This window comes from Eutrema salsugineum, unplaced genomic scaffold (assembly GCF_000478725.1).
Source record: "Eutrema salsugineum unplaced genomic scaffold, Eutsalg1_0 scaffold_19, whole genome shotgun sequence".
In the NCBI taxonomy this organism is placed as follows: Eukaryota; Viridiplantae; Streptophyta; class Magnoliopsida; order Brassicales; family Brassicaceae; genus Eutrema; species Eutrema salsugineum.
Window position 1 is genome coordinate 1,481,604 of NW_006256838.1, and position 13,843 is coordinate 1,495,446.

Below are 13,843 nucleotides of genomic sequence, written 5' to 3' on the forward strand. Positions count from 1 at the left end.
AAATTGTCTGCTTTGGTCTCTGTTCTGCAATCTGTGTTGTACACACATTCTATAAATCAAGCACGCTTGCACAGATAAAGAGTACTTACAGATCAAAATGCTGAACATGTTTATGTTTGTTTCGAGCTTTCTCTGAGCAGAATTTCGCTTTGTAGTCAAAGTTGTAGTACAATCTCGACTCTCGAGTCTAATCGACTTTATGAAAGATATGATTTGTTATAAGTTTCCCCTAACATTGATCTCATCTTGAATTTGAAACAAAGAAAACGAAACCCTAAAATCCATATGGTTTTTGTTTTACAAACACTGTTCACTGTGACCTCTCTAACTACTCTTAGCCATTTCAAACCCGTTCTTAGCATTCTGGTAGTCATCAAACGCCATATCGATCTCAGCCTGCGAATTCATCACAAACGGACCACACTGAACCACATTCTCACCAATCGGTTCCCCTGCAATCAACAGAAACCTCAACGAGCTCGAAGTTGACTTGTTCCACACGCTTACTAAATCCCCTGTTCCAAACACAACAACATGGTGCGCCGATATAGCAGAAGAGTTCAAGGAACCAAACACACCTTCATCGCCTTCTATAATGTATGCGAAAGCGGTCCAAGATTCTGGAACGGTCTGGTGGGTTTGAGATCCTGGCTTGAGGGTAAAGTCAAGGAACATGATTGGTGTTGTTGTGTAGAAAGGAGATTTGATTCCCATTGAATCTCCGGCTATGACTTTGACCTCTACTCCATCTTCTTCTGCTCTTGGAATCTTCGAACTCGACAGTTCAAGATTTTTTGGCTCGATCCTGTCGAAAACCAAAGAACATAGAGATTTAAAATTGGAATCTTGACAGGTAGTATCTTAGAGGATAATGTAAGAGTTTGTTTCTTTTACATTCTGTGAATGGAAGGGAGGTTGATCCAAAGCTGTAATCCATTGTTGACTTCTTGTTCTGGAAATTCAGAATGAATGATTCCTCTTCCTGCTGTCATCCACTGTCAAATCAAAATCTAAATTGAGTAAAACCAGAAAACTCTGAGAGGTTTTGATTTTTTTGTTCTTTTCTTGTGTTCTGTTTTTTTTTTTTCTTCACCTGAACATCTCCGGCTTGGATTGTGCTTTTATGACCTCTGAGATCTTTGTGAATGATACCTCCCTGCATAATTTGAAAGCATTTCTAAAGCATGAGAATCTTTGATACAAGGCTCAAGAATCAAGTCTATGCAGAAGATGGAATAGTCTTTCTTTCACCTGTAGCATGTATGTAACACTTTCAAAACCTGCACAAAGTTGACCAATTACATGAGACCAGGCTTTGAGTATATATATATATATATATATATATGGGTGTGTAAGAAGGTATCGGTGATATTGACCTCGGTGAGGATGATCTGGGAATCCAGCTGAAAGCGAAACTGATCAAGAAACAGAGAAAAACAGAACAAATCAATCTCTGCTTTTTTAGATTATCCTTTAAAACAAGTATGTGAAGATGAAAAATACAAATTTGGGGAAGGAAGAAATTTACAGGAAAATTCAACTAGCAATACGAAAGGGTCCAACAACTCCCGGTCAATCCTGAATTAACCCCACAAGAAAACTTGAAGGTGAAGCAATTGGATTTTCCTGATAAAATAAATGTATGAGAAAGAAATAAAGAAGAAGAAGAAAACTCACTCTGTGATGACATTTCTAACGACAGTGCCTTCACCTTCCTTCTGAAGCTTTGCTAACACTTTCTTGATTACTATTCTCTGTACGCTATTACTGTCAGAAGAACCAGACATGTTGATGACGATGATAACAAACTCTTCTTCTTCTTTTCAAAATGTATTTATTTTTCTTCGTTTATGAATAGATCAAAAAAATCGTTATGGAGGTTAATGGAGGAAGTCAGTTCTTTGTATTTGGTTTGTGGCGTGTTTGTATATATATATATATATATATGGTTTGGATGTTTTTTTTTTTCGTTTTTGCGTGTGTGAATTGAAGGTCCCATGGATCTTTGTTATGGACCAACGGTGATTATTGCTGAATAATTCATAGTTATACTGAAGGATAGAATTTTCGAAAATTTTCAAGCATCAAAATGTAATTCCACAAAATATTAATCAAGTTAATTTTCACGTTTTTAATATTTTTTACTATTCAATCAATTTTTTGACAAATAAAGTTTATCCTCCAGTCAATTGTTTGATTATTCGGTTATTTACTTATTTGATTACATATTCGATATATATTAATCAAGGCGTATGATTTTTATTTTAAAGTTAAAATCGTCAATGATGATTAAACAAATAAATTATTCATCCAGATGATAAAACATACTTCATAAAATAATGGTTTGGGTCACAGAGAATTACAGATTACGAAATACGTATGCTAAAAGTTTTATATGTTGTTTAATCTTGAAGACCAGCTGGAAAATCCAAAAATAGTTACGTTCACACTATAAAATGATTCTCCAAGTGCATGTATACACTGTGCAGTATATATAATACACAGATGCAATGTAACATTTACGTCATACGAGTGTGAATATGAAAATCGTCGCGCAGTATAATACACCGGGATTTTCAGTTTATTTCGATATGTGACAAACCAGAAAAGAAAGCGATATTTTCGATATTGCCGTAAAAAAAACTGAAAATGTTAAAGGTAGTTTCAAAAGAATTATATGCTTCTTACACTTTCTCAAAAAAAAGAAAAAAGAAGATTATGCTTCGTCATCGTTATATTTGCTCTAACATTCACTCATTCACTTTTCACGCTCTGGATGTAGCAATGATTAGGCCGTCAAATTATTTTGCAAGTCAACTGTTTGAGATTAAAAGTCTAAACGATATTGCGAAATAATGATTCATTCACACCATTTTTTTTTTCTTATCACTTTCTATGCAATATATGTAAAATTAGGTTTTACGATGGTCAGGTGTAGACCCGTGTAAGACAATAGGTATAAGGAAAAAAATTATTTATCTAAAAATTTGTACTCTGGAAGTGCCGACAATGTTTTGACCACAATTAAATGTTTTTTCATTGAGTGTTCACACTACATCTAAATATATTGATATAAAACAATGTATTTCAAACGACTCAAACCTAACTTTCCGATTAATTGAAACGAATAATGATAATTAAAGAAAAAATGTTCGTTGTCATACGTTTAATAAGAAAAGTGGCTGCTTAACCAGCTAATAAGGACAATTTTACTATTCTTCATTGCCAGGCTCTAAAAAGACTAATATTGAATATTGTTCAACCTATAGATAAATCGCATGTGCAGTTGTTGTAGATATATGTATAAAAATAAAATATGGTGGATGATTCGGCTAAAAAAATATATATATATATATATGGTGGATGATTTGATGTCCCCTCCAAGTATGAACCTCCGCATTTTATTCAAAGGATATATACGAAACATTAAATTTAAAGATATGAATAATTTCAAGATGATTTAAAAGATCTTAGATCTTTTGAGTTTTTCCATATTGATCTTGAACTTATTGTGGTTGAATTGAACGGAAACACTAAAAGCAAGCAATGAGAACATATTTATACTCTCTATGTGCTCTAATGGGACCATATGTATATTCCAAACTAAAATAGGACACAACTTCTTTACTTAAGATATTGATATTTATTGATTCTTGTTGTGTGGAAAGGTGAGAACAAAAGAAGATTTCACATCTAGGGTGTACTGAATCTAGTTTAATGAAAAAGTTCCAAAGTCAATACTTTCAGAAGCTCTTTTGTTGGTGCTTCCACCATTTCCTAGAGCTGTGGCTTCTTCTTTCCCACTTATTACCCTCTCTATCACACATGATCCCAAGAATACACATCGATAGAGAGAGGGAGAGATGTGTGTAATTGTGTGAATATATATATATGAGAGAGATGATGTGAGCATAGTTGTACTTTGATTTGACTTTATTTAACATCTTCTGTTATCCAAAATAGAGTCAATGGCCTACCATTTATACCTGTTCCTCTAATTTGGCCCAATAACACTAACCCAACATTGTTTTGTTTCTCACAAATTAGGTTCATGATTGACTTTCTTTGTGAGAGGGAAAGAGAGAAAGCCATTCGTTCACACCATTTACAAGATGCAGTATCACATGTTGAACCCTCTGAAGTGCAACAGCTTGAGAGAAACAGAGATTTTTTTTTATTTTCTCTTCCACTCAATCGAGAAACAACAAGCTAACAATTACTTGTATGACAAGATAGGTCTCCATATAACATTTTACGCAACAACAGGAGATACAAAGCAAAACGTGAACTCAACTTTCTCACAACAAAAACATAGACACACAAGGATGCCTAGCAGCAAATTACAAACAACAGAAACAAGAGGATATTGATTTGAGTTTTCAGATATTTTTAGTAACTACAGATACTTGTAGTTAAGAGACACATTCATAGCCTCCAAATGGTAAAAGTGGCATGACCGCATGAGTGATTCCAAAAGGAGTTGAGAAACCAGAAAGGTTCTTCTAGAGGAGCAGTTTCCCAAATTTCGTCGTTAAGGAATTGGGAACAGTACTCGTAAAGCTGATTTTATCAGAGATAACTTGGATCGTGCACTTGCGTGAAGCTACTTTCTCAAGCTTCTGAAGTCGGCTTGATACTTCAGCCAGATGATCATTGATCGGTGAATTGTAGTATATCATGAGTTGTTCAAGATTCGGCAATTTCTTCAAGAAATGCTTGATATTCTTGAACTGATTCTCCATCTCCAATTCGTCATCATCTGAGTCATAGGCTTCTCCAAAATTCAATATCGTTAGAGACTTCACCGGACATTCTGATAGGGAAGAAGGACTTCTTTTAATTTTCTTACACAAACACACATCCCCACATCAATTTGTAATACTGTGATGGAGCCCCTAAAAACATGCATAAAAGAAACATCTCAAACACTATTAATGTAAAATGAGTCAACAGAATCCTTTACCAAGGGGTTTGATTTGTTTACTTGGAAGACAATGTTTTCAAGGTTTGGAGAATTCCTGAGAAGATCTGGCAATGATTCCCATCCTACTAACGGGCTATGTGAGTCAATATATAGATGAGTCAACTTGTTGAATACCGGTATCGCTTCACAGCAGTGGTTAAGTGTCTGGATCAAAACAACAAGATTATCACTCATTTCCAAAAAAACTAAAAACCCTTAAAAGTAATGTAATGTTAGATTCACATACCTCAAGGGTTCTGTAAGATATGTAAAGGGTCTTCACATTGCATATTCCCATAATATTTGTTTCCTCATCACCAAATGATTCAATTCTCACATTTCCCTTTTGTTCTTCTGTAATCCGAATATCGATATGAGCTTCAACCAGTCAAACGAAATTAACTATTGGATACTTGAGCGCAAGATAATCAGAATATTCCAAGTAGACAACATTTGGAGTATCAAATGATACACTCTTGGGATTTTTATAAAAGCTTGAAACTACATAGGATTAGTCTTTTGAGTGTTTTGGAAGACACAGAGCATGACTCCCAATAACCCCACCTGAGATTAGGCAAACCTAATTCCTCAAGCACGGGACAACCAGAAAGAAGCTTTGGAAACCCCATCGCATCCTCTTCAAACATAAATGAATCTAGATGCAGAGTCTTGAGCTTTGGAAGACAAACCTTTTTCAGTTGACGACTAGGACCACCTTCAGGTCCTATTTTCAGCCTAACCAGTGACTTGCTCTTAAAAATCTTAGAAGGCAACGGAGAATAAATTTCAGGAGAGAAATGTAGATCAAGATCTGATACACCACGTTCCAACACCTTTGATATCCAAGAGGAGACTTTACTTCCCCACCCCCAGATATCTTTTCCACTTTTTAGAGAGAACTTGTTGAGTACACAATCTTTCCCCAATTCCAATACTCTATCCACAAATTTTGCGAAACTCGTGGGATCCAGAGAGGAAGAGTCATCGAAATCAAGATCTGGTACATAAGCAAACAGATACCTCCACCTTCTTGCGAGAATTGATGTCGAACCAGCTTCTTTTGTAGACAGATTGGACAAGATTTGACAAAGAACACTGTCGTGTAAAGCGCTAATAAAATCTTTGGAACAATCATCCATGTCTTTTTTAGACAGACCTGAACAATATATCCAACAAGAGGATTTCAGCAGATGAACTCAAAACGTAGTCCAAATTAGTTTCAAGGTCTTTTTCTTTACACAATCGGAATCGTAAGGTTCGCTTAGGACTCACGAGGAGAAAAAATCAGGTTCCTATGGGAACACTACAGGATTAAAAGAAGAGATGAGAAAACTTACTTGCTTTAGGTGTGAAAGTTGAGCCCATCAAAATCACCCTACAACTTCAAAGTGACGGGTGCGAGTTCATTGGGAAAGTGGAACAAGAAAATTAGGAGTTTTATATTGATGCACTCTTGGCCAAAAGTGGTGTAGCAATTTGGTAATAGAAAACGTTTTGAAAACATTATAAAAGCGAAAGCTATGAAAATGCGCATTTACCGTCCAAGACTACAAAAATGCGCATTCACATACTAAAAGACATTGCTTTTGCTGCCTTTCCTTAAAAATATATATATATTTTTTTTTTGAAAAAGGGCTCTTTCCTTAAACATATTTGCTAATAGTTTCTTCTTGTTTAGTGAAAAGAAGTTTTCACTTTCAACATTACCCTCTGTCGCAGAAACCCATAATTCAATACACACTACCACTGACACACATTTAGAATGAGAGATGCACATGTCTGCCTTTACAAAAGGGGAGAGATGTGTGAATCATATACTGTAACATGTAGAGAAAAAGTTGTCAAATTTTGGAAAGTGAAATAAGATTTATCAAATAAGGATGATAAACGAGGTTTTACGAGATAGTTTTAAACAACATCCATTAGCTTCCAAATAGTAAAAAGGGTATAACCCTTATTTGAGTTTGAGAAACCGGAAAACTACTTTTAGATGATCAGTGCAAATCCAGTCGATAAGGAGATGGGAAAAGTAATCGATAAGCTGAGGTTATCAGAGATTACTTGGATCTTGCACTTGAGTGAAGCAACTCCAGGAAGCATCTGAAGTTGGCTAGATAAGTGAACCATATCAACTTCGATTGATGTGTTGTAGTAAATCGTCAGTTCTTCAAGATTTGGCATTTTCGCCAAGAAATGCTTAATCTGCTTCATCTCCATCTCATCATCACCAGTTTCTCCAAATATCATTATCTTTATAAACTTCACCCGACTTGATGATAGAGAACAAGGATTACTATCCAAACCTTGGCATACGCACACATCCCCACATCTATCCGTAGCTTTGTGAAGGAGTCCCTAAAAGATAAAGGATAACATCTCAAACTTTACTGTAAAATGCGTCAACAGATTCTTTTTCCATGGAATGATTTGTTTACCTGGAAGACAAGGGTTTCAAGATTTGGACAATTCTTCAGCAGACCTGGCAATGTATCCCATCCTACTTCCGGATTACTCTCAATAGTTAAATGAGTCAAGTTGTTGAATATCGGTATCACTTCACAGCAAAGATTAAGTGTCTGAAACAAAACAAGAATCAACGAGATTATCACTCATTTCCAATCACTAGTTAAGCAAAACCCTTAAGTAATGTTAGATTCACATACCTCAAGAGTGTCAAAAGATAAGTGAAGGATCTTCACATTGCTTATTCCCATAAGAAGCCTTTTTGCGTTACCAACCATCTCTGTTTCCTCATCACCATCCGATGCATTTCTCACATTTGATCTCTGATCTTCTGTAATCCGAAAACTGATACTAGCTTCAACTAGCGAATCAAGATTCAATTTTGGATACTTGTGCGCAATATAATCTGAATATTCTAAGTGGACAACATTCGGAGTATCAAATGACACACTCTTCGGACTTTTACCATAGTCTGTACAACATAGCCTTAGTCTCTTGAGGGTTTTGGAAGCCACAGAGCAAGAATCCCAATAAACCCACGCAAGATTACGCAAACCTAATTCCTCAAGCACGGGACAACCAGAAAGAAGCTTTGCAAACCCAATCTCACCATCTTCAAACACAACTGAATCCAGATTCAGAGTCTTAAGCTTTGGGAGACAAACATTTCTCAGCTTAACTCTGGGACCATCTTCAGGTCCTATTTTCAGCCTAACAAGTGTCTTACTGGCAAAAACCTTTGAGGGCAACCAATAAACCAATGCGGGAGAGACATGTAACACAAGATCCGATACACCATGTCTTAGCACATTTGATATCCAAGGGAAGACGTCTTCATCCAAAATACCATCTCCACATTTTAGAGAGAACTTGTTAACATGATCTTTCCCTCGCAATTCCAATACTCTATCCACAAAATCTATAAAACTCGCCTTGTCTTGGGGATGCAGAGAGAATACGTCATCGAATTCAAGATCTGGTACAAGGGCAAACAGATACCTCCACCTTTTTGAGAGAAGTGATGTCAAAGCAGCTTCTTTTGTAGACAAGTTGGACAAGATTTGGCAAAGAAGATTGTCTGGTAAACCGTTGATTACATCTTTGGAACAATCATCCATATTTTTCTGAGACAGATCAGCAATTACAAACCTGAACAATATACCCAATAGGAGGATTTCAGAAGCTAAACTCAAAGTACACTGTCCTAAACTCCAAACTAGTTTCAAAGTCTTTTCCTTTACACAATCGGAATCGTAAGGTTCGGTTAGGAATCATGAGGGGAAAAATAACTAGATCAGAAAACTTACCTGCGTTGGATGTGGAAGCAGAGTCCATCAAAATAAATCTGCAAATTCAATCAGACTGTGGTGGATAAAGAAAACAAGGATTTTTATGTAATTCCTGGACAGTGATTTACAATTTGGTATTAAAAATGAATATTATATTCACTTTGGTTCCTTCACTAAAAGATATTGTTGATAATGATTCTTGTTCGGTGAAATGAAGAAGAAGTCACTTTCAAACGTATTGACTTTTATTTAATGGAACATTTCAAAATTGAATATTAAATCATACCGGTTGGTTAAACCACATAAAACTGCGTAACAAAACCACATTTATATCTGATCATCTGCGAAACCCAAGCCAAATTTCATTAATCATAATTTGATCAAGAAGCGCCGTGATCTAATCAAGTAATTAATAACAGACTAACAGTGACTTCTTCAAAAGTTAGGTTATTAACCAGTCATTAAACTGATAAACACATTATGACAAGGACACAGACAAAGCATAATACAAAAAGTCTTTTAAACAACATACGCAACATAAGCTTGCTTAGAGTTTAAAATGCAAACTATTTTTACAAAAAACTTGCAGCAAATCCAATGGCTTCCAAATTGGTAAAAGAGGTAGGTGACAGAACAGAGACTAAACTACATATCTGCTAGTGTTGTTCAAGCTAAAGGCTAAAACTAACAACCAAGGTTTTGCTAATCGGCTCTGAGATGATGCAGGATGGTCTTCAAACCGGGAAGGTGTTTTTGAAGAAGACGAGTCCACCACTTCTTCTCGATGAGGAAGAGTGCACAATAGTTGAGAAGCTGATGTTATCAGAGATTACTTGGATATTGCATTTGGGTGAGGCTACTTTTTCAAGCATCTGAAATTGAGTTGATACTATTTTCAGATCGACATCAAATGGAGTATCGTAGTATAATATCACTTGTTCAAGATTCGGCATTGTCTCCAAGAAGTACTTGATCATCTCCGTCTGCTTCTCAAAGTCATCTGCGTAAGGGATTTCCCCAAACTTGAATACCTTCAAGCATCTTCACCGGACTTGATGATATGCAAATAGGAGTGCCTTCCCAAGGTTTGCAAATACAACAGCCATTATAGTCCCAGCATTTGTTTGTATCTCTGCAACTGAATTCCTCAATTTGACAATTATTTGTATCTTTGTAATGGAGTCCCTGCAAAATAATCAAGGAAACAGATTTTCAGAATTTAACTGTGCTATGAAAACAAAAAAAAGTGTCAGCTGATGAAGGAAAATGACAAGTGTTGGTACTTCGAAAGTGAGGGTTTCAAGATTTGCAGAATTCTCGAGAATATCCAGCAATGATTCCCATCTATCATCTTGGTGGGTCTCAATAGTTAAATGCATCAGGTTGTTGAAGACTGGTATTTTGTTACAGCGATAATTAAGTACCTGTAAGAAAAACCAAATCATCACACTCATTTGCCATCACTAACTCAAAAACCTCTTGCGCAATGTTACAATAACATACCTTAAGAGTCTCAAATGATAGGTAAAGGATCTTAACATTGCTAATTCCTGTAAGAAAATCTGCCGCATTTTCGATCTTACGACGTTTCTTTCCAAGACGGAGGCTAGCTTCAACAAGAGAATCAAGTTTCACTTCTGGATACTTGACCGCAACAGCATCAGTATACATTAAATAGAGATTGGGAGTATCAAATGAAATACTGTTTGGATTCTCATCAAATCGGCTGTGGTGATAATCAATTGTCAGTTGGGTTAAACACAGAGCAACGTTCCCAAAGTTTCCACCTCACCTCAACCATAACTAACTCCTCAAGCAAATGACAACCAGAAATCAGCTTAGCAAACGCAGCGCCACTCTTTTCGAACGTAACATCAAGAAAATGCAAAGTCTTGAGCTTTGGAAGAAAAAATTCTTCCACGTCAATGGTGAGATCACCTGCACCTTCTACTTTCAGCCTAACCAATGTCTTGACCATCAAGACCTTTGGAGGCAGCAGATAATTTAAAGCCTTAAAGATGTACAAATCAAGATCTATGACACCACGCTCCAACACCTTGAGTATCCAGCTATTGACACGAGATGGATCCCGACCAGTTCTACACCTTAAAGAGAATTTTTCTAACGTAGCATTCCCTTGCAAAGCCATAACTCTATCCACAAAAACCTTAAAACTTGTACGCATCTGTAGCCTTTTCCGTCTACCCATTTTAGGATAATCATAGATGGAGTTATCCAAATCTAGAATTGGTACAAAAGCCAACAGATTCCTCCACCTTTTCGAGAGAGCTGAAGTCAAAGCAGCATCTTTTGTGGAGAGGAAGGACAAAATGTGGCAAACAAGAGCGTCTGGTAGACTGCTGATCAAATCGTTGGAACCAAAATCAATCTTTTTCGAGTTCATTGAGATAAATCAAGAGTTAAGACCTGGAAGATGATGTGAGCTTGTGTACGTAAGCCGATGAGAAGATTTTGATAGAATCAAGATCTATTCAGATTGAGGAGACGAGAAATGAAGAAGAGAAGAGAAGAGAAGAGAGTGAGAGTGGAGAAAGAAAGTCGGCGAGAGAAGAGGAATAGATATAAAGTTGTCTAAATTTGCAGAAGCCAATAACCCTAAAAGGGAACTCAACTTAAATACAATTGTTCTCATCAAAACGAACGACAATACCAATCTCAATTTAGTACATAAAACGGGTTCTGTTGAAACATACAGTAGTTTTCAATTTGATTTGAGTTATGAAGAGAAAGAAGGACAAACGTTTCAACACAACTGAAACAAAAACAACACAGAAACTTTTAAGATTTGCAGCTTCAAAAAGGACAAGAGCATCAAACACCGGTCTTTAAACCAAGATGCTAAACAGAGAACAAACTACAGAAACAAAGGAGTTTAGATCAAAGCCAGGAATATTCATCTTCATCTTCTGAAGGATACCAGGAATATTCTTTTTTTGGAGGAGTAGTAGGCCATGACTTTTCTTCTTCTGGAGGAGCAGTAGACCATTTCATTGTCAAGGAACAAGGCACAGTAGATGACAAACTAAGATTCTGAGAGATTACGTGGATCTTGCACTTTGCTGAGGCTATTCCATTAATCTTCTGAAGCTTCTTGGATAATTCTAACACAGACGGGTCATATGATGTATTGTAGTATACCATCAACTGTTCAAGACACGGCATTTTCTTCAAGAAATGCTTCATCTGCTCCATTTCCATCATGTCCTCATCGTAGTCTTCACACATTAATATTTTTACCACCTTCACCGGAGAAGATGAAAGGCAAGAAGGATGCTTCGGACGTTTACAGCAGCACATGTCCCCACATCCCTTGTTAAGTTTGTGGACAAGACCCTGGAGAAGCATAAGAGAAAGGTTTCAAACTTGGATTTGTTTTCATTTGACTGATAAACAAAGATGTTTTTAATGGGTTTTTTTTATTATACCTTTAAAACAAGGGTTTCTAGACTGGGACAATTCTTGAGCAGACCTGGCAGTGAATCCCATCCAATTTCCGAGTTACTCTCAATCGTTAGTTGAATCAGGTTGTTGAATACCGGCATTGCTTTACAGCAATAAGTAAGTACCTGAAACAACAACAAAAAACCAAATCAACGCACTTGTGATCACTAACTGAAGCCATTATAACCAATGTTTACACTAACTGAAGTAAGGATATTAGAATTTAAGGTTGTTTGCTTTCTTAATCTTTCCAAGTATTAGTTGAAAATTAGGGCTTAGATGGGAATTGGCATACAAACCTCAAGAGCTTTGGCAGATAAATAGAGGATCTTAACATTGCATATTCCCATAAGAAACTCCGTTGCATTACCAACCATCTCTTTCTCCTCATCACCTTCCGAGAAATAGCTGTCTTCTGAAAAGTTTGCATCTCCACTCTGATCTTCTGTGAGTCGAATGCCGATATGAGCTTCAACAAGCGAACTGAAATTCACTTTCGGATACTTGTCCGCAGTACTGTCAGAATATTCCAAGTATTCAAGGTTTGGAGTATCAAATGAGACGCTCTTTGGATTTTCATAAGTGTCCTCAGAGAAAAAAGTTAGTCTCTTAAGGGTTTTGACAAGCACAGAGCAAAACTTCCAATCTTCCCACCCGATATTCATCATAACTAGTTCCTCAAGCACGGGACAGCCAGCAAGAAGCTTTACAAACCCAAAACCTCTCTCTTCAAAGACAACTGAATCAATATCGAGAGTCTTAAGCATTGGAAGAAACACATTTTTCACATCGATACTGAAACTGAGATCATCTGCCGGTCCTAATTTCAGCCTAACCAGTGTCTTGCTAACAAAGATCTTGGGAGGCAAAGGATATTCCGAGAGGCTTAGATCGAGTTCTGAAACACCGCGTCTCAAGACATTGAGTATCCAACCATTGACACGATCTGGATCAGGATAATCAGAACAGTTTAGAGAGAATTTGCTTAACGGAGCATTCCCTTGCAAAGCCAATACTCTATCCACAAATTCCATAAAGCTTGTACTATTCTCATCATCACCGCTTTCAAAATCAAGATTTGTTACTGACGCAAACAAAAAACGCCACCTTTTAGCAAGAACCGATGTTGAAACTGCTTCTTTTGTGGGAAGGAAAGACAAGATGTGGGAAATCAGAGGATTTGGCAGACCGCTGATTATATCTCTTGAGACAAAACCCATCTCTTGAACAGAAGATCAACACTTACAACCTAAACAATTACAAGAACTATAGAAATTTCAGAATAACGCAAAACATTCCAAATAAGACAATTTTAGAATGGCAAAACAGTTCCAATGTATTGTCTTTTTACACAACCGTAATATTCCCTTAAGATTCCAAACTGGAGAGAAAGCTAATTGCTGGATAACAGTTACAAACAGTCACTGCGTGAAGACAAGGATCAGAAGAAGAAATGATGAAACTTACTTGGTGCCCCCATCATAAAAATCACCAGATTGTCGAGTACTTTGTGAGTGGGACGAAACGTTAAAATGAAAATTAGGGTTTATCGTTGCCGCTAGTGAGAGAGAGCAATGTGGCGGGATGGGTGAATTCCAATGCTAAACGACAACGTATATGTGGTGAGAGGTTCCAATAACCGGTCTCCAATTTTGGTTCTTAAATT

At 36.7% G+C, this 13,843-nt stretch overlaps 4 protein-coding genes and 1 pseudogene across 6 annotated transcripts; all 5 read right to left on the bottom strand.

Annotated features, from left to right (window-relative positions):
• Positions 1–126: 126 nt before the first annotated feature.
• On the bottom strand, positions 127–1,905 carry LOC18020374 (pirin-1). Its single transcript, XM_006402644.2, has 7 exons — positions 1,678–1,905; positions 1,529–1,578; positions 1,377–1,415; positions 1,252–1,280; positions 1,094–1,156; positions 895–995; positions 127–805 (listed from the first exon to the last, which is right to left on the bottom strand). The coding sequence occupies exons 1-7, from the start codon at positions 1,785–1,787 to the stop codon at positions 325–327; spliced, it is 873 nt and encodes a 290-aa protein (XP_006402707.1). The 5' UTR covers positions 1,788–1,905; the 3' UTR covers positions 127–324.
• Positions 1,906–4,220: 2,315 nt separating this feature from the next.
• On the bottom strand, positions 4,221–6,337 carry LOC18020376 (annotated as a pseudogene).
• Positions 4,226–8,854, bottom strand: LOC18020377 (F-box/LRR-repeat protein At3g59210). Of its 2 annotated transcripts, XM_006402647.2 has the most exons (8): positions 8,734–8,854; positions 7,627–8,575; positions 7,399–7,539; positions 6,301–7,318; positions 5,653–6,119; positions 5,211–5,317; positions 4,985–5,128; positions 4,226–4,895 (listed from the first exon to the last, which is right to left on the bottom strand). In XM_006402647.2, exons 2-4 carry the CDS (start codon positions 8,542–8,544, stop codon positions 6,950–6,952), a joined length of 1,428 nt encoding a protein of 475 aa, XP_006402710.1. In that variant the 5' UTR covers positions 8,545–8,575; positions 8,734–8,854; the 3' UTR covers positions 4,226–4,895; positions 4,985–5,128; positions 5,211–5,317; positions 5,653–6,119; positions 6,301–6,949. The 2 variants fall into 2 exon arrangements, with proteins under 2 accessions (XP_006402710.1, XP_024012963.1); XM_024157195.1 differs by having other exon boundaries at positions 5,653–7,318.
• Positions 8,855–9,262: 408 nt separating this feature from the next.
• On the bottom strand, positions 9,263–11,515 carry LOC18020342 (F-box/LRR-repeat protein At3g59190). The gene is given in 5 exon segments (XM_024157194.1): positions 9,263–9,746; positions 9,748–9,900; positions 9,999–10,139; positions 10,219–10,462; positions 10,464–11,515. Coding segments are annotated over 5 exon segments (1,491 nt in total). The 5' UTR covers positions 11,120–11,515; the 3' UTR covers positions 9,263–9,449.
• A 36-nt stretch (positions 11,516–11,551) lies between these two features.
• Positions 11,552–13,732, bottom strand: LOC18020343 (F-box/LRR-repeat protein At3g59200). Of its 2 annotated transcripts, none has more exons than XM_006402649.2 (4): positions 13,645–13,732; positions 12,477–13,426; positions 12,162–12,302; positions 11,552–12,069 (listed from the first exon to the last, which is right to left on the bottom strand). In XM_006402649.2, the coding sequence occupies exons 2-4, from the start codon at positions 13,395–13,397 to the stop codon at positions 11,614–11,616; spliced, it is 1,518 nt and encodes a 505-aa protein (XP_006402712.2). In that variant the 5' UTR covers positions 13,398–13,426; positions 13,645–13,732; the 3' UTR covers positions 11,552–11,613. The 2 variants fall into 2 exon arrangements, with proteins under 2 accessions (XP_006402712.2, XP_024012961.1); XM_024157193.1 differs by having other exon boundaries at positions 12,477–13,443; positions 13,645–13,686.
• Positions 13,733–13,843: the final 111 nt, after the last annotated feature.